Source organism: Anolis carolinensis, chromosome 3 (assembly GCF_035594765.1).
Source record: "Anolis carolinensis isolate JA03-04 chromosome 3, rAnoCar3.1.pri, whole genome shotgun sequence".
NCBI classification, from domain to species: domain Eukaryota; kingdom Metazoa; phylum Chordata; class Lepidosauria; order Squamata; family Dactyloidae; genus Anolis; species Anolis carolinensis.
In genome coordinates, this window is record NC_085843.1 from 177,001,875 (window position 1) to 177,026,881 (window position 25,007).

The 25,007-nt window shown below is 38.8% G+C and overlaps 2 protein-coding genes across 3 annotated transcripts in view; both read right to left on the reverse strand.

The window, feature by feature from the left end:
* LOC134297668 (uncharacterized) overlaps window positions 1-25,007 on the reverse strand; it is a 345,438-nt gene that overhangs the window by 310,338 nt on the left and 10,093 nt on the right. The gene's annotated exons all lie outside the window — the stretch shown is intronic.
* LOC100561773 (pulmonary surfactant-associated protein A) lies at window positions 922-23,603 on the reverse strand. 2 transcript variants are annotated; one of them, XM_003224088.4, is made up of 5 exons: window positions 21,927-23,603; window positions 20,885-20,979; window positions 17,759-17,848; window positions 8,136-8,207; window positions 922-3,342 (listed from the first exon to the last, which is right to left on the reverse strand). In XM_003224088.4, the coding sequence occupies exons 2-5, from the start codon at window positions 20,964-20,966 to the stop codon at window positions 2,966-2,968; spliced, it is 621 nt and encodes a 206-aa protein (XP_003224136.2). In that variant the 5' UTR covers window positions 20,967-20,979; window positions 21,927-23,603; the 3' UTR covers window positions 922-2,965. The 2 variants fall into 2 exon arrangements, with proteins under 2 accessions (XP_003224136.2, XP_016851019.2); XM_016995530.2 differs by lacking the exon at window positions 21,927-23,603 and having other exon boundaries at window positions 20,885-20,996.

The window sequence follows — 25,007 nt, forward strand, 5'->3', positions numbered from 1 at the left end:
CAGCACATCTCAGCAGGAAAAAAATATTCCTGGCTGTGGTTCTGACCCACAATCAGTGGATACTGTGGCCACCATCTCAACCTTGAAATGGTCCCTGGGTTATTTGTGTAGTTACTTTGCAGTAAAACTGGTATGTTTTAATCCACTTCCAAAGTAGATGTGTCTGTTTAGAATTGCTCTTTCTCTTAGAACTTGTCAAAGGGCAGAATAACCTTAGTGTATCCTGAAAGAACAAAAAACCTTTCACCAAGTATTTTTATTATTGTTGTATTTTAACCCCAAAGGAAATGTATTTGTGGGTATTTTCTCCTTTTGGGGCCAACTTGACAGTCTTAGGCATTGCATTTCTGGATTCAGAATGAGGGACACCATTGCTAATTCTGCTTCTCTGCAGGTGTATCAAACATGATTAAGGGATGTCACAATTTGTAAATTTTTGTAGCAGATTCCACTCCCCAGATAGAAAGTAGAGGAGTAAGCATGGGGATAGAAAAACATATTTTATATTGTTAGGCACAGGAAAATGGCCATGTACTGGGAGGAATGGCAACTTTATCAATATCTTAGAACCAAAAGAATACCAGTCCTAAAATGAGGCAAAGGACTTCATCACATTTGCCTCCAGGATTGCCACAGATAGTGTCGAATTCAGCAGTGCTTGGTGGGGGGCGAGGAAACCTATCATACAATGCCCTGCATCATCCACCTTTCCCTTACTATATCCCACTAAAGGAAGTTTCCACTACAGATTTCTCCCCAATTTTGCCACAGAGCCCTGCCAGAATGGATGGGAGTCAGCAGACTCCATGGCAAAACTGGAGAGGAGCCGGCATATTCCACTGCATTTGGTCCATCTGATGAGGTTGAAAGGCAGGTGGTACTGAGTGAGAAATGGAGGCCAAAGCTATATGTCAAGAGTCAGACGCCAGTTAACATACAAAACAGAGTTTATTCCGAAGATAAGCCAGAAAATAACATAAACACAGGAAATATCCTTGAAACACTTCACTTTTCAGTGTTTCGAGAGTAGATTGGACAATAATAACTCAAAAACGAGCCACGCTAATTTCCCATGCTGGCATTCAATAAAAAACTAAATAACGCTTCAATTCAGCTTTGGAAAACAAATAGAGTTAATTGCTGGAAAAATAAACAAACTAGAAAAGCAGTAAAGCTGCTTCCACAGTGCAGATAAGCCGAAAGCCTCAAAGGGATGATGAATAGCCGTCGTCAGAAGAATCCAAGGTCAGGTCAGGAGGCAGAAGAAATTCCGAAAGACAAACCAATAGTCAGAAGCCGGGAGTAGCCGTCAGTCAGAGGGTGTAGACAGAAGCCAGGTCAAATTCAATCCAAAGTCCGAAGAGGGTGCAGTCATCCAAAACAGGTCCACGATAAGACACAGTGAGAGCCAAGCTAGGTGATATCAGCAGATCCGAATCACAGTCCAAGTCCAGTCTTCACGGAAACACAGAGATCCCAATGGCGCCTCAGCAACACCTTGCCACACGCAAAGTGCAGTGGCCAAACATTCCCATTTTATTCCCCTTCCTCCTGGGTGACCAAACACTCACACCCAAACACCAGGTGTCCCAAATCTACTCAGAGTCTGAACTCCACACAGCTAGAGCTCGTGGATCTGGAGTACCTAGCAATTCGTCGGAGTCCCAATCATCCTGCCCACACTTAGCCCCATGAACACTTAAAGAACCATCCTCCCTTCTCCAAGCATCCCAATTGGGATCAGCTCCTGCAGAAACCCCAGGTTCAGAAGTATCCATAGGCCCCAAATCCCCAGACATCTCCAGTGGCTGTGCCCATTCAGTGCCCGCTTCCCCAGCCACCACCTGTTCCTCAGCATCCATCTCCCCATCTGAATCTTCCTCAGAAGATCCCCCATATAGCTCTCTAAGTCGCTTCTTGCGCAACTCCTCCAGTGAACCCTCATCACGAGGGTTTTTTTCTTCCTCTTCGAATTCCATCACCATCAACCATAATCCCCGAAGGCGCAGTCACAACACTATATGCAATGTGGACACGTTAAGTCAGCTAGTTGTCTTCAGGTGCATTGGATGACACTGTTCCATTGCCATTATTGAAGGAAAAAATCGACAGTTCCACTGGCTTTTGTACATGGAATAAGAAGGCACACACTGATTCTACCATCCAAGGCAAGAAAATGTCCCAAAATGTAGGTATGGGATAGGGGAGAAAAGAGGACATTTCCCTCATCCCAAAATTTGAACTAAAATGAGTTTTGGCATCCCAAGAAAGAGGGCAGGCAAATATACTTGCAAACACAGTGAGTATAAGAACCTGGGTACAAACCATTTTCAATGCCTCATTCTCTGCAGTACTAGAAATTGAGGGACTGAAGGAAAATATCACTGGGAGAAAATTCTTGTTGGTTCTTCCCCATAAGGCCTTCTTGTTGGCCTTTCCCCAAAATTTCCCCATAATGCTTTCAGCACACTTTCCATTGTACTCCAGTATATATTTCAAGTCAGCTGTCAAAAATATTTTGATCCTATCTCTCCCCAACTCTACTCTATCACAAAGACAAATACAGCTTTCTATCTCCACCCTTTCTATAAAGAAAGCCTTCCCATATATATCTATTAGAGGAAGGCAGAATTTTATAGCAATTATGACAATGACAACTCCATAGTGTTATGTTTTTATGTTTTCATTCCAAAAATTGCATTTCTGTATTTTTACTAAACTGACATTAATCTTGTTGGTTTAGAAGGAACTTAGTCTTTGTATGCATGAAAGAAGAGCAAAGCAAAGTGAAATGCATTCATGTTTAATTGTCACCCCAACTCCTTTGACAAAGAGAATAATCACAGACATGTCAAGTTACATTGCAAGAAACATTCAGTTATCCTGGTGTATAGAGGCAGTACTTCATTAAGTGGATCCTAGCAAAACTAATTTCATGTTATTCAGATCTGCAGTGAGGTTTAGTTTAAAACTCACAGACTGTGAGACGGGAATAGCTACACACTTTATCATTCCAGGTGCCATCAGTGTACATTTCCACACATTTTTCTGTACCCTTGCCCATGGGCTCATTTTCATACCAATTTGTAAAATTCAGGGGTTTTCCAGTCAGGTAATTGAAATACCCAGGAATATGCCCTTCAGTAATGCCTAAATATGCATATGTATTAAATTGTTTTACAAAGCTCAAAACAGCAGCATTCTCTTTTGCATTTTTAGGGGATGCAATGGAGCCATGAGCTGCTTTGCATATTTTTACTGTGCCGTCAAAATCCGCTGTCTTCTCAGTAGTGGCAAACAGCTTATCACCAGTTATTACAATCTTTCCATTCAAAGTCAAGGCTGCAAAACAAAATGGAAGAGTGTGTTACTCACTTCAGACTAGAAATGCAAAGAATATCCCTGATGAAGAAGCACAACCTACAAACTATCTACAGACCCACAAAGAAAATCCAACAAATGCTATGGTCAGCAAAAGACAAGAGGGATCCTCTCACCTCTGCAGGAGTCTACCGTATACCATGCAGCTGTGGACAAGTCTACATAGGGACTACCAAACACAGTGCCCAAACACGAGACAAAGAACATAAAAGGCACTGCAGACTAACTCAACCAGAGAAATCAGCCATAGCAGAGCACCTGATGAACCAACCTGGACGCAGTATATTATTTGAGAACACAGAAATGCTTGACCACTCCAATAACTATCATGTCAGACTACACAGAGATGCCATTGAAATTCACAAGCATGTGGACAACTTCAACAGAAAGGAGGAAACCATGAAAGTGAACAAAATCTGGCTAACAGTATTAAAAAACCCAAAAATCAGAACAGTAAATAAGAAGCAACACTCTTGAGACATGGGAACTAGGGGCAGCTAAACAAAGGATGCCCCCAGGCAGAAAGTAGCCAGTCAATGAAGCAATTCAATGCAAATTTGGGTGATTAACTGCAACATTCATGCTGGCCTCCAATTGACAAGAGTTCTTCCCTCACCCTGGACTTCCCACAGATATATGTAAACCTTCCTTGCTGAGTTTCTCCACAACCTCTGAGGATGCCTGCCATAGATGTGGGCCAAACGTCAGGAGACAATACTTCTAGAACATGGCCATACAGCCTGGAAAACATACAACCCCCAATATCCAATTTGCTTTCCTGGTCTTTGAGAAGAAAAGGCATTTTGAAATGTTGACACATATGACTGAATGCTTGTAAGACCTTGTGAGATGTTTTGTGCCTTTATTTTGTATAATAATAATAATAGGAGGGCAGCTTTAATATAATAAAATTAATGGTATATGTGAAATAACTGTGTTTTCCTCACAAATTTAGAAAAGCTTGGTGCTCTTTGAGTATGGGTATTGTTCTCAGTCTCTTAGAATCAAACAATGTATACATCCTACTTTAAAATTCAATATACAACTACGAAGTTTCACTACATGTAACACTGACCAGGTTATTTATGCTATAGAGTGTCCTTGTGAGCTCTTATATGTGGGCATGACTTCTAGATCTCTAAAGACCAGAATATTAGAACATCGCTCACGTATCAAGAATAAAGCATCAGATTCCATCCTTTATTCACATTTTTTAGAGAAATCGCACTCCTATACAAGCTTTAGATTCTGTGCTCTAGAAAGGATCACCATAAAACCCCATGGGGACATAAAAAGGATTTTACTACAGAGGGAAGCCTTTTGGATATTTAAATTACATACAGTCCTTCCACATGGCTTAAATGATAAATTAGATCTCTCTTGTTTTTTTGTAATTACCCTTAATGAGTTCTCCAAGTAGCCAGCAATCCTTAAAAAGGGAGCTACCTCCATGAGCTAATTGCTCACAAATGGAAGGCAGAAGGATCATTATCCACAGTTGAAGTGCTACAGCAGAGCCACAAACTCCTTAGTGGAAATAAGTGTTTCTTTGTTTAATGGGTGTTAAACTAATGAGAAATTGTTTAATGTTACTGGGTGCTGGCAACAGCAAATCTATTATGTTGTCTTTTTAAAATATAGTTTACAAAAGCTTCAGGAGAGTCTACTACAAACGCATGAAAGAACCCTCAGAAGCTACCTGAAGAAGGGATTTTGATCCAGAAACAAGGATTACAAAATACCCTGGAATCCTTGTTGTTCTACATTCCTTTATGTTTTACATTCCTTTTGCGCATCTCCGAGACATTAACTTGCATGGGACAATGATGAATTTATCTTAAGTGTGAACCACAATTTACAGAATAAATTATCAGTTGTTTATTCCTTTGACCATGCATTTCTAAGACTTTTATCTACGTGGGACAATACTGGAATTCAAAGTGTTGTACTCAGTCACTGAACATACTTATCTGTTACTGAAAAAACATACAAGCATGAATATAATGTTTGATGTAATGTTGTAAACAGTTTTCATTTGTGCATTACTCATGTGCCTGTAAGGATTATAATTTGTCTGTTACCATTGTTCTATTCTGTATATTAGTTAGCAATAGGACAACTGTATCTCTACACGTATTATAGATTTCTGTGTACTTTAGTGTTAGTGCTCTTTCAGTATGGATCTACATTGACACATATTGAGGGGCTGATCTGAGGTGGCTGATGCTGGATCGGCCCTTGATAATATACCTATGGGAATTCCCCTAAGGGAGAGGAAGTCTCCATTACCAAGCATTGCTGAATGTGGTTTGGTGCCTTGACACAGGTCCTACTTGTTCTCTGTCACTTGCCATGACATCAGCCAGAGAACACAGCACTGAGGCCACTCCCCATTGCTGTAGCCAATGTTATGGCAAGTGAGAGTGAACAGGGTGGACCTTTGCTGCAGTTGGAGACTTACTTTAACACAGGGTCACCGGAGGGCTGCTATCCCATGTCACTGGACTATCCAAGCTTAGACAATACAAAATAGCAGTGGAGACATTTGCAATCAATTTTGTTTGGGAATTGGCCCAACTATTCCTACAAGTCCAAAGACAAGGGAAAGTATAAATTCTCTGGCAGAATTTGGACTTTCCCCTGATTTTGGATAATTTGGGGGCAATGCTGCATTAAGGTCGCCTTGTCCCATGTTACTGTGGATCAACCCCATGTGGCATTTGACTCTTGCAGGGCTGATCCTCTTCTACACCAATCTAAGTGGTCATTGTAGATGTGACCTCAGACAGGAGGAAAACAGGGCTGACCAAAGTACTGGATACAGAGCCGGCCCTAGGTATTTTTCAAGTGTAGGCGAACAGAATTTTGGCGCCCCCCCCAAACCAACCTCTGAAAAATAAAAGCGTTGGATAAGTGAAAATGTTGGATAATAAGGAGGGATTAAGGAAAAGCCTATTAAACATCAAATTACATTAAGATTTTACAAATTAAGCACCAAAACATCATGTTTTACAAGAAATCAACAGAAAAAGCAGTCTTGACTGCGCCCCCATATGTTTTGCGCCCGAAGCGACCGCTTAATTCGCCTCATTGTTGGACCGGCTCTGACTGGATACAATCAGATAGTCAATTCCAACAACAGAATTTGCATGCCATTCAAGGCTATAACATCTTTAGTGATTTGATTGTTTTTGTGTCATTTCTGTACAAAATATTGGGGATTTTTACACAAAAATGTCCATGTGTGTCAACTTCCTACAAAAGTTCTACATAGAACTTTCTCTCATGAAAAATTATATGAAATAATGCTGTACTGTAATGCAAAGTTCAGAAAAGTTTTGTCAGCTAGGTATTTTCCCCACACACCAGAAATTGTGAAGGTTAACAATACTGGAGATATCTCTTTTTTCACACCCTGAGATAGGGCTGATTTATCGATAGGTCTGAGCAAGGATGTGAAACTAGATTGTTCTGACTCAAGGGTGGATCTACACTGACCTCCTAAACCAGAGTTTCTCAAACTGTGCTTCTCCAGATGTTTTGGACTTTGGCTCCCACAATTCCTAACAACTTGTATACTGGCTGGGATATCTGGGAGCTGAAGTCCAAAACACGGCTCTAAACCAAGGCCAACCCAGCATAGTGTGTGCTGGATTGGCCCTGGTATGGGTTAAGATACGTAATCCTCCACCACTGCAGGGACAGAAGGGATTCCAATCACCCATGGCATCAAACATATTTCAATACTCCTAGACCCCTTACCATCCCTCCCCATTCTCCTGGATGATGAGGGAGGGGGAAGGAAGGAAAGAGAGGAGGACTCTATCTCACTTCTCCTCCTTCCTTCCTCAATTGCTGCATGACCCCAGTCACTACTGCTGGTGATTTCCAACAAGTAGAACAGTAGATAAAGGTAAAGGTTTCCCAATGACATTGTCTAGTTATTTTCAACTCTGGAGATTGGTGGTCATCTCCATTTCTAAGCGAAGAGCCGGCTTTATCCGTAGATGCCTCCAAGGTCATGTGGCCAGCATGACTGCATGGAGTGTGATTACCTTCCCGCCGGAGCGGCACCTATTGATCTACTCACATTTGCATGTTTTCAGACTGCTATTAGTCGCAGCAAAAGCTGCGACTAATAGTGGGAGCTCACTCTGCTCCCCGGATTCGAACCACCTATTTTTCAGTCAGTAAGTTCAGCAGCTCAGCAGCTGCGCCACCCAGGGGCTCCTAGCATATATCATGACTGGATATCACCACAACATGGAGGACTGGAAGAGATGGTTCTTGCCATCCTGTGTCCCTGGACTGCTTGAGCTCAGAAAACACAAGATGGCAGTGAAGACAGTTGAAGCTTGTTTCAGATGGCCCAACTGTTCAGATAAATTCAAAATCAGGGGATTGTCTGAATTCTGGACCTGACTTTGGTTAATGTGAGACAAGGCTGCATTAAGGTGGCCTTGCCCTACCTTATCCTGGATCAGCTCCATGGCACATTTGGCCACCACAGAGCTGATCTGGGGCATGTCCTACCTAGGTGGTCAGTGTAAATGTGCCCCAAGTCTATGCTCAAGTAAATGTAAAATATAAAAACTTATATCTTAAGTATAGAAATTCTGCAGAAATATTTGTATTCAATGAATCCATCAGTAACTTGGCAAACACTAGAGATCACTGTCTTTTCAAGTGCATTAATTAAAGAGGAAAAGTAACAAATCTCTATTGTTTAATTATGCAAGGTTTTAAAAATGTACCTTTTTCAATTTTGGAGATCCTTTCTTCAAATTCCATGAGATCCACCAGAATATCCTCAGATGCAGACCGGCCTAATAACAAAATAATAATGTTTTATTTCATTTTGATTCTTAGTTAGTGGTATGAGACTGAATCTCGTTGAGTGAGATAGTATCTCAAGCAGAAATAGAAAAGTGGGTCATGTCTTAATTTTAAAAAAAACTTCCTCAAGTTATGAGTCTAAAACACAGATTTTCTTTTTCCAAAATAGTAAATTGATTTTATATGTAAAATAGATCTACAGTGTACCTGTTATATGCATTATGACTATTGAATTTGAACGCATAATGCATATAACAGGTACACTGTAGATCTATTTTATTATTTATTATGACTATTATTATTATTTATTATGACTATTGAGTTTGAAGGAGCCTCCGGTGGCCTAGGGGATAAAAGCCTCGTGACTTGAAGGTTGGGTTGCTGACCTGAAAGCTGCCAGGTTCGAATCCCACCCGGGGAGAGCGAGGATGAGCTCCCTCTATCAGCTCCAGCTCCATGCGGGGACATGAGAGAAGCCTCCCACAAGGATGGTAAAACATCAAAACATCCAGGCGTCCCCTGGGCAACGTCCTTGCAGACGGCCAATTCTCTCACTCCAGAAGCAACTCCGATTGCTCCTGACACGAAAAAAAATTGAATTTAAAATATATATATATTTCTGATTTACCTGGAAGAGAATGATTATTATATTCAGTGCATGTTTACCTCACAATAGCCGCACTGCACATGCTGAGACTTAATTCTGAGCTCATATTCATAACATAATACATTCAATATTACAAATTAATACTATTTGAAAAAGCAGCAATCTTTACTGTCTTTATCAGATGTTTTCAGTGGGGATAGAGAAAACTCTGAAAGATAGGTTACTTCATTACTTCAATCTGTGCTCCATTGCAGAAAGTTCTTGGTAACACTGTAATGCGTATAATAAATTAGACAGCAAGGCCTCCAATGTTTGATAATGGCTAGAATGGCAGAAACATCTTCATGCATATCATGTGGCATTCTTTTTTATTGTTGTTGTTGTTTGTTTAGCACTGCAGGGATTTGTGTTCCTATATTTTCTGTGTAGCAACCCATCTCATCTTCCTGAGACACAAAATGCTTCCTTGCTTTAAAGACACAAAATGATTGGATATTTCAAACATCAACATGAACAGCCAGGATTGGAGAAGTGTTTGGCTATTCCGCTTTCTTAGATGGGATTCACAATGCATCAGGTGTGGTGAACTTTTTTTCTTTCAAGGGATGTTGATCCAGAAAATATCGAATCAAGCTTAAAGTTTCCCTAAGAGTGATCCCACAGGTCTTCTCTACTCTTCCAAGCATGATCTTGTATAGTGACTATAACATTCTTTGCCTGAGTGTGTGTTTGAGTTACAGTATCTAAAAGAATTACAAGCCACAAACTCCCTCCTAGGGTCTCCACCCTATTCCTCCAAAAGGCTGGCTGGCAAAAGGATACTGATGTCTGTCATATTCTCCTGGACCTGGCAATTATTTCTTGATGTTCTGCACATTATTCTTATTATGCAAATTGGGTTGCTGTGAGTCTTTTGGGCTGTATGGCCATGTTCCAGAAGTTTTCATGGCCATACAGCCCGAAAGACTCACAGCAACCCAGTGATTCTGGCCATGAAAGCCTTTGACAATACATTATGCAAATTACTTGTACTTGCATTCCATTTTTTCCATTCATTGTGCTTTTACATTTTTCATTATGCTTTAGACTTCATACCATATTTATAGTTACAACTGATTTGAGAGAACGAGTATAGAGTAATGTTTAAAATGGTGGATGTGAAACGGGTGGGTGGGTTCTGATTTTAAATGTTTGCATAGTCCTGGAATTCACTATATGACTATGGGCAACCACTACTTCTCAGGAAAGCTGCCTTACCATGCTGCTGTAGGGATTAATAAGGAAAGAGAAGCCTGCATGATGTAGTGATTTGGGCATTAAGCATTGAACTATGACTCAGGAGACCAAATTTGAACCCCTGTATGACCATGAAATCCATTGGATAACCTTTGGCAAGTCTCTCTCTATCTTTCTATCTATCTATCTAGTATCTATCTATCTATCTATCTATCTATCTATCTATCTATCTATCTTCTATCTTAAAGGAAGGCAATGGCAAATCTCTTCTAAACAAATCATGTCAGAAACGCCCTGAGATAGTTTGCATTACAGCCTCATCAGACGAACAAAATTGCCCATTGTACGACACTTCCACTCACTTGCATCATGGAGCCTGCCAGCTCCCATCCCATGATGTCGATCTACTTCCGTCTGCAAGTGAAGTGGAAGTGTGGTAAGCTGCCACTGCGGCAACACAGGAGACTTCCCATGTTGCATAGGAAACAACTGGGGGAAGTTAGGCAGTGAACGGTTCCCTCCATGAGTTGGGGTGAGGGGGAAGGCAGGTGATGCAGGACGAGGGGTTCCCCATGCCCCTGACGGGCCCCACTGGATTTGCCACAATGCATGGTGAGTCCCAGCCTTAATGTGATGAGGTCCTTGGAGTTTACATAGGTTGGAAATGACAAAAGGCATGCAACAACAAAAACATGAAAAGTGGATATGCATGTTCCTAATGCAGTACAAATGAAAGAACAAGAATATTAACTTTTTGTCATGAACTGTCACTTCATCAGCTCATCATCATCACTACCATTAATTTTTCACTTATGATGAAAAAAGGTTAGGTAGGTAGTAGGTAAAGGTTTTCCCCTGACATTAAGTCTAGTCATGTCTGACTCTGGGGGTTGGTGCTCATCTCCATTTCTAAGCTGAAGAGCCGGGTGTTGTCCGTAGACACCTCCAAGATCATGTGGCCAGCATGACTGCATGGAGTGCCATTATCTTCCCGCTGGAGCAGTACCTATTGATCTACTCATATTTGCATGTTTTTGAACTGCTAGGGTAGAGCCATTAAAATACCACAGGAAGTACTAAGAGTTACTGCCATCAAGTCACAGTGTAAGTTGCAGAACAAAATAAGGAAAAACAGCAGTAACTGTGGGAAGAAAATGTTGTCTGTTTTCTTTTAGAAATGCAGAACAAATATTTTATTATAATAAAAAAGCAGACTATGTCAACTGTCCCATCTATTTTTCGCATCAAGCTATACATGCTGTGCATCTCATCTATAATGAAATATCTGTTCTCTCATCCCATTATTTTTCTTAATGATAGTTAAGGAAAATGTTAGCATTTCTAACATTCATATTCCCTCTCACCTCTGTCATTACATCCTGCTACCCTAACCATATCTCTCAACTGATTATGTGAGTTGCAGTCCACAAAAGCTTAAGTCAAATAAAATCTATCAGTCAGGCTGGATACTCTCGGGTATCAAGGATAGATACTAGATTATGTTGATTAGGCTGCAAAAGTCTATCTTCCTCCCCAAAAACTGTAAAAAGGTATTTCTTGCTGTAACAAATAAAATCAAAATAAGTATTAATACAATTTTTCAGATGTGTTCCATTCACTTTACACCATTTTTTCAACACCCTCATGCCTGTAGTTGCTGAAAGATTTTACATTTTAGAAGTAAATGGTATTCCTTTCATATTCAACTAGCAGTACATAAGTGCTAATAAATAGTTGAAATGCATACCATACTACAAATCACCTGTCTTGTCTTCATCATTGTTTGGACCTAACAGTCTGCGTGATATGGCAATACTATTCTTGTCTCAAGGTATCCTGTGCATTTTTATCCATGTTCTCATTGTCTTGATGGAAAAACAAGGCATCTGGAGGAAATAATTGCTGCAAGACTCTACAGCCTGAATACACATCTCAAGATGTACAGGTGTAAGAAAAGAATATGTAGCTTGCTATGGAGATGTGTCAAATTAGTTAGACATCAGACCAAATCCATTTTGTGGGACATTTGTCCCTTACCCATGGTTTACATCCTATGTAATATGTGTGCCCTAGAATGTTCTCAGAGGGCCAGCATGACATGTTAGACAAGGCTGAGAGTAAACCAGAGCTTTAAGCCCCAGTTAACCATGGAAACCCACTGGGTGATTTTTAGGGCAAGTCACACACATTTAGGGCAAGTCACACACAGGAGACAATGGGGGGATTTGCCAGGCATTGCAGTGAATTTGTGGGGCACTTGGGAAATCTGTTGCCCTGCACCCCGTATTGTCACCTTCTCAATCACAAGGGGGAAATCATTGCTGTCCAGCTTCCCTCTGCAGTGTCCACATTGCTTGCAACAAGAATTCGGGAAGCCTCCCATGTTCTCCTTGCTCCATCATAGAATGTTTCCAGCACAGTTCAGGTACGAAGTCCCATTGGAAGTAGCTGTGTCATTTGATGGGATCTGGTGGGTTCCATCCAGAGGCGGTTCAACCACCAGGCCAACTAGGTAGTTGCCTGTGGCGCCATCTTGTTGGGGGCACCATCGAGGCAACTCCTGTCTCCTGCAGCCTGCCTCCACAAGGTATTGAACTGTTGATTTGTTGTAAAACATGATGTTTTAGTGCTTAATTTGTAAAATCTTAATGTCATTTGATGTTTAATAGGCTTTTCCTTAATCCCTCCTTATTATCAAACATTTTTGCTTATCCAACACTTATTTTTCAGTGATTGTTTGGGGGGGGGGTGCCAAAATTCTGTTTGCCTACACTTGAAAAATACCTAGGGCCTGAACTGTGCTGGAAGCGCCTTATGACAGATAAAAGGCCCATGTTCTAACAACTTCCTGCCCTGAACAAATATTTCAAAGTAAAACCCAGGCAGGATGACAGATAAAAAGCCCATGTGAATCAAGTTGAAGGTACATTATAAAATCAAGAACAATATTCTCAAGAACCAACCCATCTTCTAATAATTAATTCAGGTGCCATTTAGGAAATTTTTAGAGTCAAAAGGGGGTCTCTGAGAAGCAAGATGCATGTGATGGTGTGGCTGAGTAAACCCAGATTTTCAAAAGGGGAAAATATTTAGAGAACAGTATACAGCCCTCCCAACCAGCCCAGCAAGGGCTAGCAAGCTCAGTGGTGATATAACACTGAATGTCTGCTGGAGTGGAAAAAAATGAAACACAAGCAGGAGGGAATGTAATAGATTATCTCAAAATAAAGCCAGGTTGACTGACTGGTTTCAATAAAATACATAAACATTTTATATAACAGTTGGGGTTTTTTGGTTTTGTTTTTTTTGCGGGACCTACTTGTTTTCTGCACATGCTCATAGGCTTTGGTAAGAGAGAACAATTGTTGGCAGGAAGAAGAAAGAGGAGATTTTTATAAGAGGAGAAAATTCAAAAAATTCATATCTGTTTTATCAGTTGATTGATTGGAGGGAAGACTAGTTGAGACATCCATGGGGTACTGAGTTAAGATTTTAAAATTAAAGGACACTCTATTACTCTGGTGTGTGGATCCTGCAGTGCTCGTTTGATTTTGGCAGAAAACTTCATTTTCCTTAAGTGTTATAAATAGCGAAACCCTCAAGGCTATAGTGGAAAGAAACAAGCAGTTTTAAGGGCTATGCTCCCCTCTAGTGGTCTGACTATATCACAGAAGCCTGTGGAGTTTGATGCTGAGAATACACATTTCATGCATGACTAAGAAACTGAGTGAGAATTATCTTCTTAATTCACAAGCATTTCTGCAGGGGCAATGAAAACAATTATTAATATTCTGTAGATGTTGCCTGGTCCAGGACTTTGTATATTTAACAGCATGTGCATGGTTTAAAATGTATGGCCTTGTTCAGTCCAAGATTATATGGATTTTCACATTCATACAGAGAGTTTTCTTTTAAAAATTATTGCCCACTACCAATTTGAGCTAGAGGATTCAGTTTGGTGGTGGTGGGTGTTTCAAACTCATTTTTGGATATGCTGTTTAGGATTACATATATTCAAGCATTTGTGATATTTGCAAAGTATTTAAAAAAGAGTGAATCTTGGGAAAACGTGTTAAGAGTGCCATCAATGCTCACAACAGTTACTTTTTTGACTAATCAATGTCAATGTTACTTTCGAATATTTTACGTAACAGGTGATGTGCATTTGGATCATTGTAGTGTTTATTTTTTTAATTGACAATAAAATGTATTACTTACAAAAAATAATGAGAATTGAAAAAAAATATTTTTCTTGATTGCGATGTGCTTCAATAGAGAGGAAATATCTACAATTACACATTCTGAAATAAAAGCCTGTTTGGGATTATTTCATAAAGCATGGTGGTATTGAAAGGTAGTTAAGTGCAAAATTGAATGAGGTGAGAAGAGTGGTGAGATCTATAGGCAGGCCTGTAGCCGGGGAGGGGGGGGGTAGGGGTTCAACCCCCCCCCCCCCATTTTTCAGGTTAAAAAAAAAACCCCTGGTTTACTCATGAATTTTAACTGGTTAACCAAATCCCCATGCTAAGTCTATGAGATGCAAAAAATTAAGAGTCCCTCCAGGCACTATCTCAAGTAGATATTGACAGGCCTGTAGTGGGGGGTGGGTGGGGTTGGGGTAGGGATTCAACCCCCCCCCCCAATTTTTACCCCCCCCCCCCCCGAAATTTTCTTTTTTAAAAAAACGGATTTTTTTTTTCTGGCTACGGCCCTGTATATAGGCACAACAAATAACAAAGACAATGCATACAATCCACTTTTTGAATTCTATTTCAAACACACAGGCAAAACCTAAGAAGAACCCGTGATCTCTTACCCAATTTAGGAAACTAGTACTGACACACATGCTGTGAATGTTTGACTAGGGTCATGCCAACAACTCCCTTCTGTTGTTCTTTAATACCTGGTTTCTGCATGTGCAACTAAAATAGAGAGGGAACTTCTCTTCACATGACTGACATATAGCAAGAAAAGAGAGCCAATGTAATGATGTATATAAGCCACAGCCCATCCAATATCTGGAGCACCACACATTTCTTGACCCTGCTGCAGAGCTTCCACGCAACCCTTAAGTATCTGCCCTTCTATCAAATTTCAATCTAAAATTTGACTCACATTCTGTTGGTCAGATTTGTACCATTGCAACTCATTTTTTTAGTCATTGAGAAAATTGGAATTCTCTGCCAGACACACTAATGCCTAAACACCTCCTGCCAAGCATACCTTTTCTCACCTTACTTCCTTCTTGCATCCAACCATTTACTAGTTGGTGACAATAGGAAGAACAGCTGAGAAATAATCAGTTATCTTCCTATACTTGGATGTAGAGCAATTACATTGTAATATGTAACACAATTTTTGTTCCTGGCTTATAAACGTCATTTCCTCATTGGTTCTATCATAAAAATATAGAAAAAGTTTATTAAACTGCCAAAACTTGCTTTTTATGGGACATCTTGTAGCACATTTTGTTATAGTTATTCAATGAATATCTCTTCGAGTCACAATGAATTCAATATATTTTCTGAAAGCCATAAAATGAAATTTTTGGAGCATAACGACTACTTTAAAAGTAAGTACCACACCACACCAAACAGGAAATAATACTTTCAATGCAGGAACATATTTTTTCAAATTTTGTTACATAGTGTTATCTGCAGAGAACTCTGGAGAACCATTGGAAAACCCTGTAGATGCCTGTGGCTGTGAGAAAAAAATTGGGTGAGTGGGAGTGGATGGAAAAAGAAAAAATGGAAAGGTAATATCTATGAAATGTCTTTTAAAACAGAATTGTGGTTGTGATTTTAAAAAACCCTAAAGATCCAGTTTCACTTCTAAAGAAAAGAAGGATAAGGTACTTTTGAGGATTTTATGTGAGAAAGATAGTATATACGTTCATATAACATCTCTATATGACAGTGCTCTAGGCAATTGTCAGAAGCTAATTTAGGAAAGGCTGAAATTTTGCACACTCAATTCACCAGAGTAGCAGAACCCACAAATAGGAGAGTATCCACTGGTTGCTCCCTGTGTTCAAAAGCCATGCCTGCCTATAGAGTTCAATGCGACATAATCAAATGACATGGAGGAGGTGCCAAAGACAAGTCTTCATAACATAGTAGCTGGAAGCAAACTCCATAAGAAATTTTGCTATAAAATCTTTCTGGGTTTACTAGCATTGAACTGCTATTGTTGAAGAAATGTTACAGCCCAATCCCATGCGTGACAAGAATAAGCAAATAGATTATTTGTCGTCATTGTTCACCTTATGCTTATACCTGTTCACTTGGGAGCCAATTACTATATATTCAGGCAGATTCCATCCACTCATTGTGTATGGCCAGAAAATAAGTTTTTTTAAAAAAGTAGAGAGGGATATAATTGGCTTTAACATGCAAGAAGAAAGAAAATGGGACGGTTTCACCAGACAATTAATGTTGATTTTAAAAGAAGCAGGATAGTTATAGGTAAATCTGAAAAGAAAAGGGACAGCATCCTACTTCCTGCAGGCACTAATTCCATGTTATTAAATTAACTTTATTAATATAACAGCAGCACAGAACCTATTAATTATACTTTTGCTACACCTTTCTGAGTAACACTTGGTACTCCAGAAAGGCACGTAGTATGTCTAACTTTTCCTTTGAGAAGGTATTTTGGAAAGTACACACCTTCCTCAGCTTTCTTTTTTTGTCTTTGGCATCTTCATTTGAAGGTACTCCTTGACTCCTTGAACAAGGAGACCCAAGTTTCTATGTTGGCCAGGAGTGCCTTTGCGCGTTAAAAACCTGTGTGTCAACTGCGCTTATTTCTTGAGATGCCAGATCTGGCTACAGTGGTACAAGACTTAATTACATCCCATTTAAATTACTATAATGGGGTTTAAGCTGTTTATTTTTTAATACCATTAATATTTAATTCTAATTTAATGTTTGTATATTTTTAATTTTTAAATTGTATTGTATTGGTTTGGCTGTACACTACTTCGAGTCTCTTTTCAGAGAGAAAAAGTGGGGTGTAAATAATAATAATAATAATAATAATAATAATAATAATAATAATAATTCCACAGAGGCTGGGGAAATGATATATATTCAAGATCATCCAGTGGGTTTTTGCAGTGAATGGTGATGTCAACTCTACTCTTCTAGAGTCCTAATCCAACAGTCAAACAACGACACCATGTTGGTTCTTGATATGCAATCTCATAACAAGTCAGTATATGCCATACTAGCTTGTGCAAGCTTTGTTACTGAATCCAATCACCCTCCATTGGATTGGATAACAGAACTAAATGCACAGTGATTTTTAGAAATGGAAGAAGTAGGTATTTCAAGATTAGATAAATAAATCAACTCTTTTAACATTTATAGAAATGCAAATACTACATACATGATAGGAAGGTTAGCACTGTACCACTGGGCACTGGGTACCAAGTGGTCTGAAGGTCTGAAAAGAGACCTTATTATGATCTGAGTCATACTAGAGCTGTATGTGCAGAAATGTTTCAGAGATATTCCACCAAATGCATAAATGTTTTTGTGTGTGTGTGTATGAATAGATAGATAGATAGATAGATAGATAGATAGATAGATAGATAGATAGATAGATAGATAAACAGATAGAGAGGGAGAGGAAGGTAGAGAGGGAGAGAGAGAGAGGGGAGAGAAAATGGTTAAGGCATTGTTGTTCTGTTACCTGGTGTTCCAGGATCTCCCTTCTCGCCTTGTTTTCCCCTTGGACCTTGTGCACCAGGGTGCCCATCTCTTCCAGGAGGACCTCTGGGGTCTATTAAGGGAAACATAAGTTTGATCAACTAGAAAACACATTTTAGAAAAGTTTCTGAATTTCAAGGGATTTTCTATTAGAAGAATAATCACAGGTACAGTAGAGTCTCACTTTTATCCAACATAAACGGGCCGGCAGAACGCTGGATAAGCAAATATGTTGGATAATAAGGAGGGATTAAGGAAAAGCCTATTAAACGTCAAATTAGGTTATGATTTTACAAATTAAGCAGCAAAACACCATGTTAGACAACAAATTTGACAGAAAAAGTAGTTCAATACGCAATAATGCTATGTAGTAATTACTGTATTTACAAATTTAGCACCAAAAATCACGATGTATTGAAAACATTGACTACAAAAAAGCGTTGGATAATCCAGAATGTTGGATAAGCGAGTGTTGGATAAGTGAGACTCTACTGTATTACTAATCTTGATGTTTGATACACAACAAGATTAGTACACAGCAAACAAGATCACTATGCTGGCTGCTGTATTGGATCACATGTCAGACATTTTGCAAGTGTCTAGGACTATGAGATGTATCAACCCTTCTTTATCTCTCCCAAAGAATACTCAAAGATATGCAATCCATTGGAAAGAACTCTCATCCCTCCAAATTTTAGACTGCAACTTCCATCATCCTATATCATTTACTATGCTGGCTAGAACTTTTGGAAGTTGCAGTCCAAGAGCATCTGGAAGGGCACAAATAGCCCAGTTACCAGTAATATCCTTAACTGATGAGATCAAATAGTGATATTTGAATGCTTTTCTGCCCCATTCAAATGATGTTTTCAGGGTTATTTAAAATCCCATTCTGAGAAAAAAAGTGTATAACTCCAATAATAAACAATCAATCAATCAATCAATCAATCAATCAATCAAATCCTGGGTTGAAGTCTATCACAGGGAAAACTGAGAATGATACCCAATAAACCTAATTCCATAATTGTTTAATCTGGTGTGATACTGCTGTTCGGGGGACGGCAATAATATTTTCTTCAGATAATAAAGAAGCAACAATATGAACACCACCTTGTCACTTATTACCTCATCAGATGGGCAAAATTCCCATCGTATGATGCTCCCTTTTCACTTGTGGCACGGAGCCCCCCGACTCCCATTCCACAACATAGATCTACTTCTGGTGAGGCTCCATGGTGCAAGTGAAGGGGATGTGTCATAAGCCACTACGGCAAAAACACAGGAGGCTCCCTGTGTTGCATAGGCAACAACGGGGGGATGCTGGGTGACAGGTGCTTCCCCCATGAGATGGGGTGAGGGGAAAGCCAGGTGGTGTGGGGCAATGGGTTCCCCTTTTCCCCTGCAGGGCCCTGCTGGATTCACCATGATCCATGTTGAATCCCGGTCTTAATGTTATGAGGTCCTTAATAGTATGTGTGAGAGAGTGAACAATATTAACAACAACACACATGAAAGAAAACTTCATACTGATAAAAATGCATATGAAAAGACCTGAATAAAGAGTCATATGTATACTTTTTCAAACGTTATCAAAACGAGTATTTCCATTTAATTCAGGAAACACCTTTTCCTCCAATGCCATCCTAGTTTCTGGGTTCACCAAAATCAAATCAAAATTTCTTGAGTAGACATAATTCTCCTAAAAGTCGCACACAGAGGCAAAGATGAGGTGAAACCCCACTAAAATTCACTTGTTTTGCTTTTGGCTTGCAGAAAGGTCCCTAGAGTGCTGTTGTTTCTCAGTGCAGTTTGTTGCCATTGTGTCGTTAACCATATGAGAGTCTCAAGTGAGAGTCTCAAGCAAATTTTTTTGACTTCATTCTGATTCAGTTTTCATGATAAGGCCAGGCAGCAGGTCTTGTTATTTGATTACATCTGAAACCATGACATAGTGAGGATGATGCTTTGTGCCCTCAGTCCAGTGATTTGTGAACAAACAAAGAAAAAAAGTGAAAACCCCAAGATACGATAGTCACGGGATTGACATAAGTTGGAAATGACACGAAGGCACACTACAACAAATGCAGCAAAGAAGCAACATGTCTCTGATTTTCTTAAAACCTACACTGCAGAATTTAAAAGCAGTCCTCAAATATTGTACAAAATCACTAAAAGCTAATTATCTTCCTGGATTTTTTTTTATTCAGATCATCCATTCATTCAAAGGATGTTTAGTTACTAATTGTTTATTACGAGAAATTCTGCCAAAATGTAAGCAAACAATTTATTTCTTCCCTTCTACTTTGTAGTCTTTGGCCTGGCCATGCATCCACAACTCTCCGTCCTTTGTCATATATATATATATGATTAAATTTTTGTATCTCCACTATATCCCCTGTAATCTATCATTATAAGTGTGTGCTTTTAGACCTGTGTAATAATGTGCTGTCATTTTAAAATGTGTGTGTGTGTGTCTGTGTGTTAAAAAGAAAGACATTTTAGAAATCTAGGGAAGCAATAGGTCAAATAGTAGACATGACCCTTTCCCCAACCTGGTGTCTGATTAGATACAGCAAAAGGCACCATAATCTAATATTTTGTAGACATAATGCACGTGTGCTGTAGTAAGATTATGGACCTTATCACACTAAAGCTTGGATCCACTTTAAATCCACTTTAGTGAGGGGGGTTTAAACAGCTCAGCCAGACAGGTCCTGGGCCTCACCAGACTACAAACCTCAGAAATACGCAGGAGGCAGAAACTGGATTTAAAGTGGATTTAAAGTGGATTCATGCTCTAGTGTGATGAGCCACCTAGTACAATTTTAGCTACCCTGAATGTGTTGCAATTAATATATTTTGCCCGTATTATTGCATGCCTTTTCACTTTTAATCACATACTTTTTCACTTTTCCATTACTGGATTACCAAAAAATATAAAAATTAGATACAACTTTCTTCGAAAAGTTTTTCCTGTGACACTCAACTGGGATTGAAAGCGTTGGTCAATCAACAGAAGGCAGGATAGTTATCCCCTTTCTCTATAACTAGCAATGGTAAAAGATAACCCTCCTTTGTAGATGCCCTAGTTGATTCACCCCCAACTTACCTACACAGGGTTCTAGAGCATGGCACGAGACCAGTAAGACAACTCCTACTGCAAGGATATGAACCAGCTGTGACGACAGCATCGTTTTCAGTCAACTGAACAGAGAAAAATATGATCTGCATGATTTCATTGTATTTTTTCACATTTTCTTGCATAGATTTTAAATACAATATACCCAGGGAGGCTCCCATCACATTAAATTAGACAATTAAAAACATATGAAATAATTATAGATGTTAGCAGTCACTTATGGTAGAAATAGCAGTCAGATAAATTTAAGGAGACCAGAGAAAATTACTGGCCAACACACATTTCCGTATCTCAATATTAGGCTTGTTTCTGGGTATATTTGTCTTGCTGATTCCAAAAATGGCACTTGTCTTCCCATATCAGCTCTAGGTTTTGAGATATAGAACATATGCCATCTACCAGTTGTCATCTCCTCACCCATAGGAGCAAAGATTACATTTATTCTTTGCCCTTAAAGAGGATTTTATTCTTTCAGACTCATTCATTTGCCTCTTCGATACAAATTTCTTATATGCGTGGAAATTGTGTGATTTTTTTCATGTCAGGAGCTACCTGAGAAACTACAAGTGGCTTCTGGTGTGAGATAATTGACTGTCTGCAAGGATGTTGCCCAGGGGATGCTCAGACGATTTGAAATTATGGTGTCTCCATAAAAAGTTATTGGAATTAATAGTAAAAACAAAACAAAACAGCAGTTGGATGAACTGCGAAAATAGTAGTTCGATTTAAGCAGTTCCATTCAGAAGTAAATTATTTATTGCTTCATTTGTTCCACATATTCTATATTTCTTTTCTTCCTTTTTGATACAACAAATAATCATAATGAAACATAAAGCAGTAAATAAAACCTACAAAAATTATCTGAGCTCAGTGCACTTACTGCAAAATGAGTAAATTTAAGAAGTTTAAGTCCACGTCTAGGCTGCAATCCTATCAATATCACTTTGATTGCTTTCCATGGGACTTACTATCAGGCATTAGACTATAGCCTTCAAAGATGTGTTTAACTTACCCTCTTGGTCTACTGGACAAGTCTGTGGAAAGAAGGAGAGAGACAATGTGGTGCTCAATGTATATATATATATGTGTGTGTGTGTGTGTGTGTTATATAGCCTGATGCCTTAACTTGATTTTTCTCCCCCTCCCTTTTCCTTATAAAGTTTACTTATCACAGAAAAAGAGCCGAATGATGTCAACAGACAATATCAATTCCTTGACTCTTTGAAATAAGATCTACCATATTGAGAAAAAAAATCCCAGCTCTTGGACAAGGGAACAGATCTTTGAAAAAAAAAATACTGGCGAGATTTGTTTGCAAGTATAATGTTTCCATACAACTTAATCTAATTCATAAATAATGACACATCTCTTGTGATTTTCAATGCGGGAAGGAAAACCCTATGAAAACGCAGACAAGATTCAGAAAAGCTACAAGCTGTTCTCTGTTCACTTCAGTATAATCGGCACATCTTTTGTATATATTATTTACTCACATACCATGGTATGTCCACAGACAGCTGGAACAAAAATGATTAGTAATTGGACATGCTTGACGTAGAACGTGAAATGCCAAAGGAAGATTATAGCTAAACCATCAGCTAAGCTTCTTGGTCAAATATTTTGCTGGACACCTTTCCCCTTGAAACCAGGGTCTTTGAAGACAATCTTTCTGGAAGGCCGTTATGATAATAAGGTGAATTAATGCAAAAATCAATCAACCATCAAATTAAGGAGGATTGCACAAAATCCAAAATCTAATAGGATTGTAGTTCTGCCATGAAATATCAGGGATATTTCTAGCGTTCGTTTCATAATTAGGAAGTCTCGTTTTACATTAACATATGATTTCTGTTTTAAAAAGTCATCATGAAAATTTGTTTGACATATTTGGTCATATTGTTTGACATGAGAGAAAAGGTCCTTAGAAGTCATGTATTTTATGACAAAAATATGCATTTGTAATCATACTTTTTTGTCAAACTGCAATTTTCAAAACCTATTTTATCCCAAAATACACACTTTGTTACATATTTTGGTACATTTTGAACCAGAGACTGTATTTCATAATATGGAGAAGTAAAATTTGAAGGACAATCGTGGTTATACCTTGACTGATCAGATCACAATAAAATCAGTTTAGACTTTATCACATGCATCCACTATCCCACTATTGTTGCATGATCATTGATAGTGGATACATATTGCATTGAGCACTTTGAATATTTCATCTTTCTTCATTACTAGTTACAACAATTTACCCATCTGTGGTTCCATGATCTTATTTCTGCACATCTCATAACCATGTCTACTTGCACTACTGCTGTTCCTTAATTTTAATTTTTAATGCAATTGCATAATTCCAGCATTGAAAAACAAAGAAGGCAAATATAATATACAGTAGAGTCTTACTGGAGCCCCGGTGGCACTCCATGCAGTCATGCCGGCCACATGACCTTGGAGATGTCTACGGACAACGCTGGCTCTTCGGCTTAGAAATGGAGATGAGCACCAACCCCCAGAGTCAGACATGACTGGACTTAACGTCAGGGGAAAACCTTTACCTTTACTTACTTTAGAGTCTTACTTATCCAACATAAACATTAGATAAGCGAATATGTTGGATAATAAGGAGGGATTAAGGAAAAGCCTATTAAACATTAAATTAGGTTATGATTTTACAAATTAAGCACCAAAACATCATGTTATACAACAGATTTGTCAGAAAAGGTAGTTCAATGCGCAGTAATGCTATGTAGTAATTACTGTATTTAAGAAATTAGCACAAAAATATCACAATGTATTGAAAACATTGACTACAAAAACATTTACTACTAAAAGGCAGGCTGCATTGGATAATCCAGAACATTGTATAAGCGAATGTTGGATAAGTGAAACTCTACTCCAGGGGTCCCCAAACTAAGGCCTGGGGGCCGGATGCGGCCCTCCAAGGTCATTTACCTGGCCCCCACCCTCAGTTTTATAATATAATATTTTTATATCATTTTTAATAATATAATATATTGTATATACATATAATATTGATAATAATATTATAATGTTATACAATATAACATTAATAATACCATATAATAATATTAATTATATGTTATATATTACATATAATATTACAGTATAGTGGTATCGTTCTTTATAGTAATATATAATGCTAATATTGTGCTATGCTAATAATATAATATATTGTATGTACATACAGCTGCTCTGAGTCCCCTTCAGGGTGAGAAGGGCAGGATATAAATGTAATAAATAAATGTAGTAAATGAATAAATAATTTTAGACTTAGGCTTGCCCAAAGTCTGAAATGACTTGAAGGCACACAGCAACAACAATCCTAATTCACTTGACTATGTCATTGGCCAGAAGCAGGCCCACACTTCCCATTGAAATCCTGATAGGTTTATGCTGGTTACAATTGTTTTCATTTTTAAATATTGTATTGTTCTTTCATTGTTGTTTTTTGCACTACAAATAAGACATGTGCAGTGTGCATAGGAATTTGTCCGGTTTTTTTCTCCAAATTATAATTTGGCCCCTCCACAGTCTGAAGGATTGTGGACCGGCCCTCTGCTTTAAAAGTTTGAGGACCCCTGCACTACTGTAATATAATATAATATAATATAATAATATAATATAATATAATATAATATAATATAATATAATATAATATAATAAGGACAGAAAACCAGCCAACTTGTGAATAGTGAGGGGAAGGAAGGAGAGAGGGGCAAAGAAGAGAATCATAGAATCATAGAATAATAGAGCTGGAAGAGACCTCACGGGCCATCCAGTCCAACCCCCTATCAAGAAGCAGCAAAATCGCATTCAAAGCACCCCTGACAGATGGCCATCCAGCCTCTCTTTAAAAGCCTCCAAAGAAGGAACCTCCACCATACTCTGGGGCAGAGAGTTCCACTGCTGAACAGCTCTCGCAGTTAGGAGGTTCTTCCTAATGTTCAGTGGAATCTCCTCTCCTGTAGTTTGAAGGCATTGTTCTGCGTCCTATTCTCCAGGACAGCAGCAAACAAGCTTGCTCCCTCCTCCCTATGACTTCCCCTCACATCTTGATACATGGCTA

Coding starts and splice junctions, on each gene's coding strand:
- LOC100561773 (XM_003224088.4), bottom strand. CDS start 20,966: ATGCTGTCGTCACAGCTGGTTCATATCCTTGCAGTAGGAGTTGTCTTA. Junction 17,849..20,884: donor TGCTCTAGAACCCTGTGTAG/GTAAGTTGGGGG, acceptor TTCCCTTAATAG/ACCCCAGAGGTCCTCCTGGA. Junction 3,343..8,135: donor GATCTCCAAAATTGAAAAAG/GTACATTTTTAA, acceptor TTTGTTTTGCAG/CCTTGACTTTGAATGGAAAG.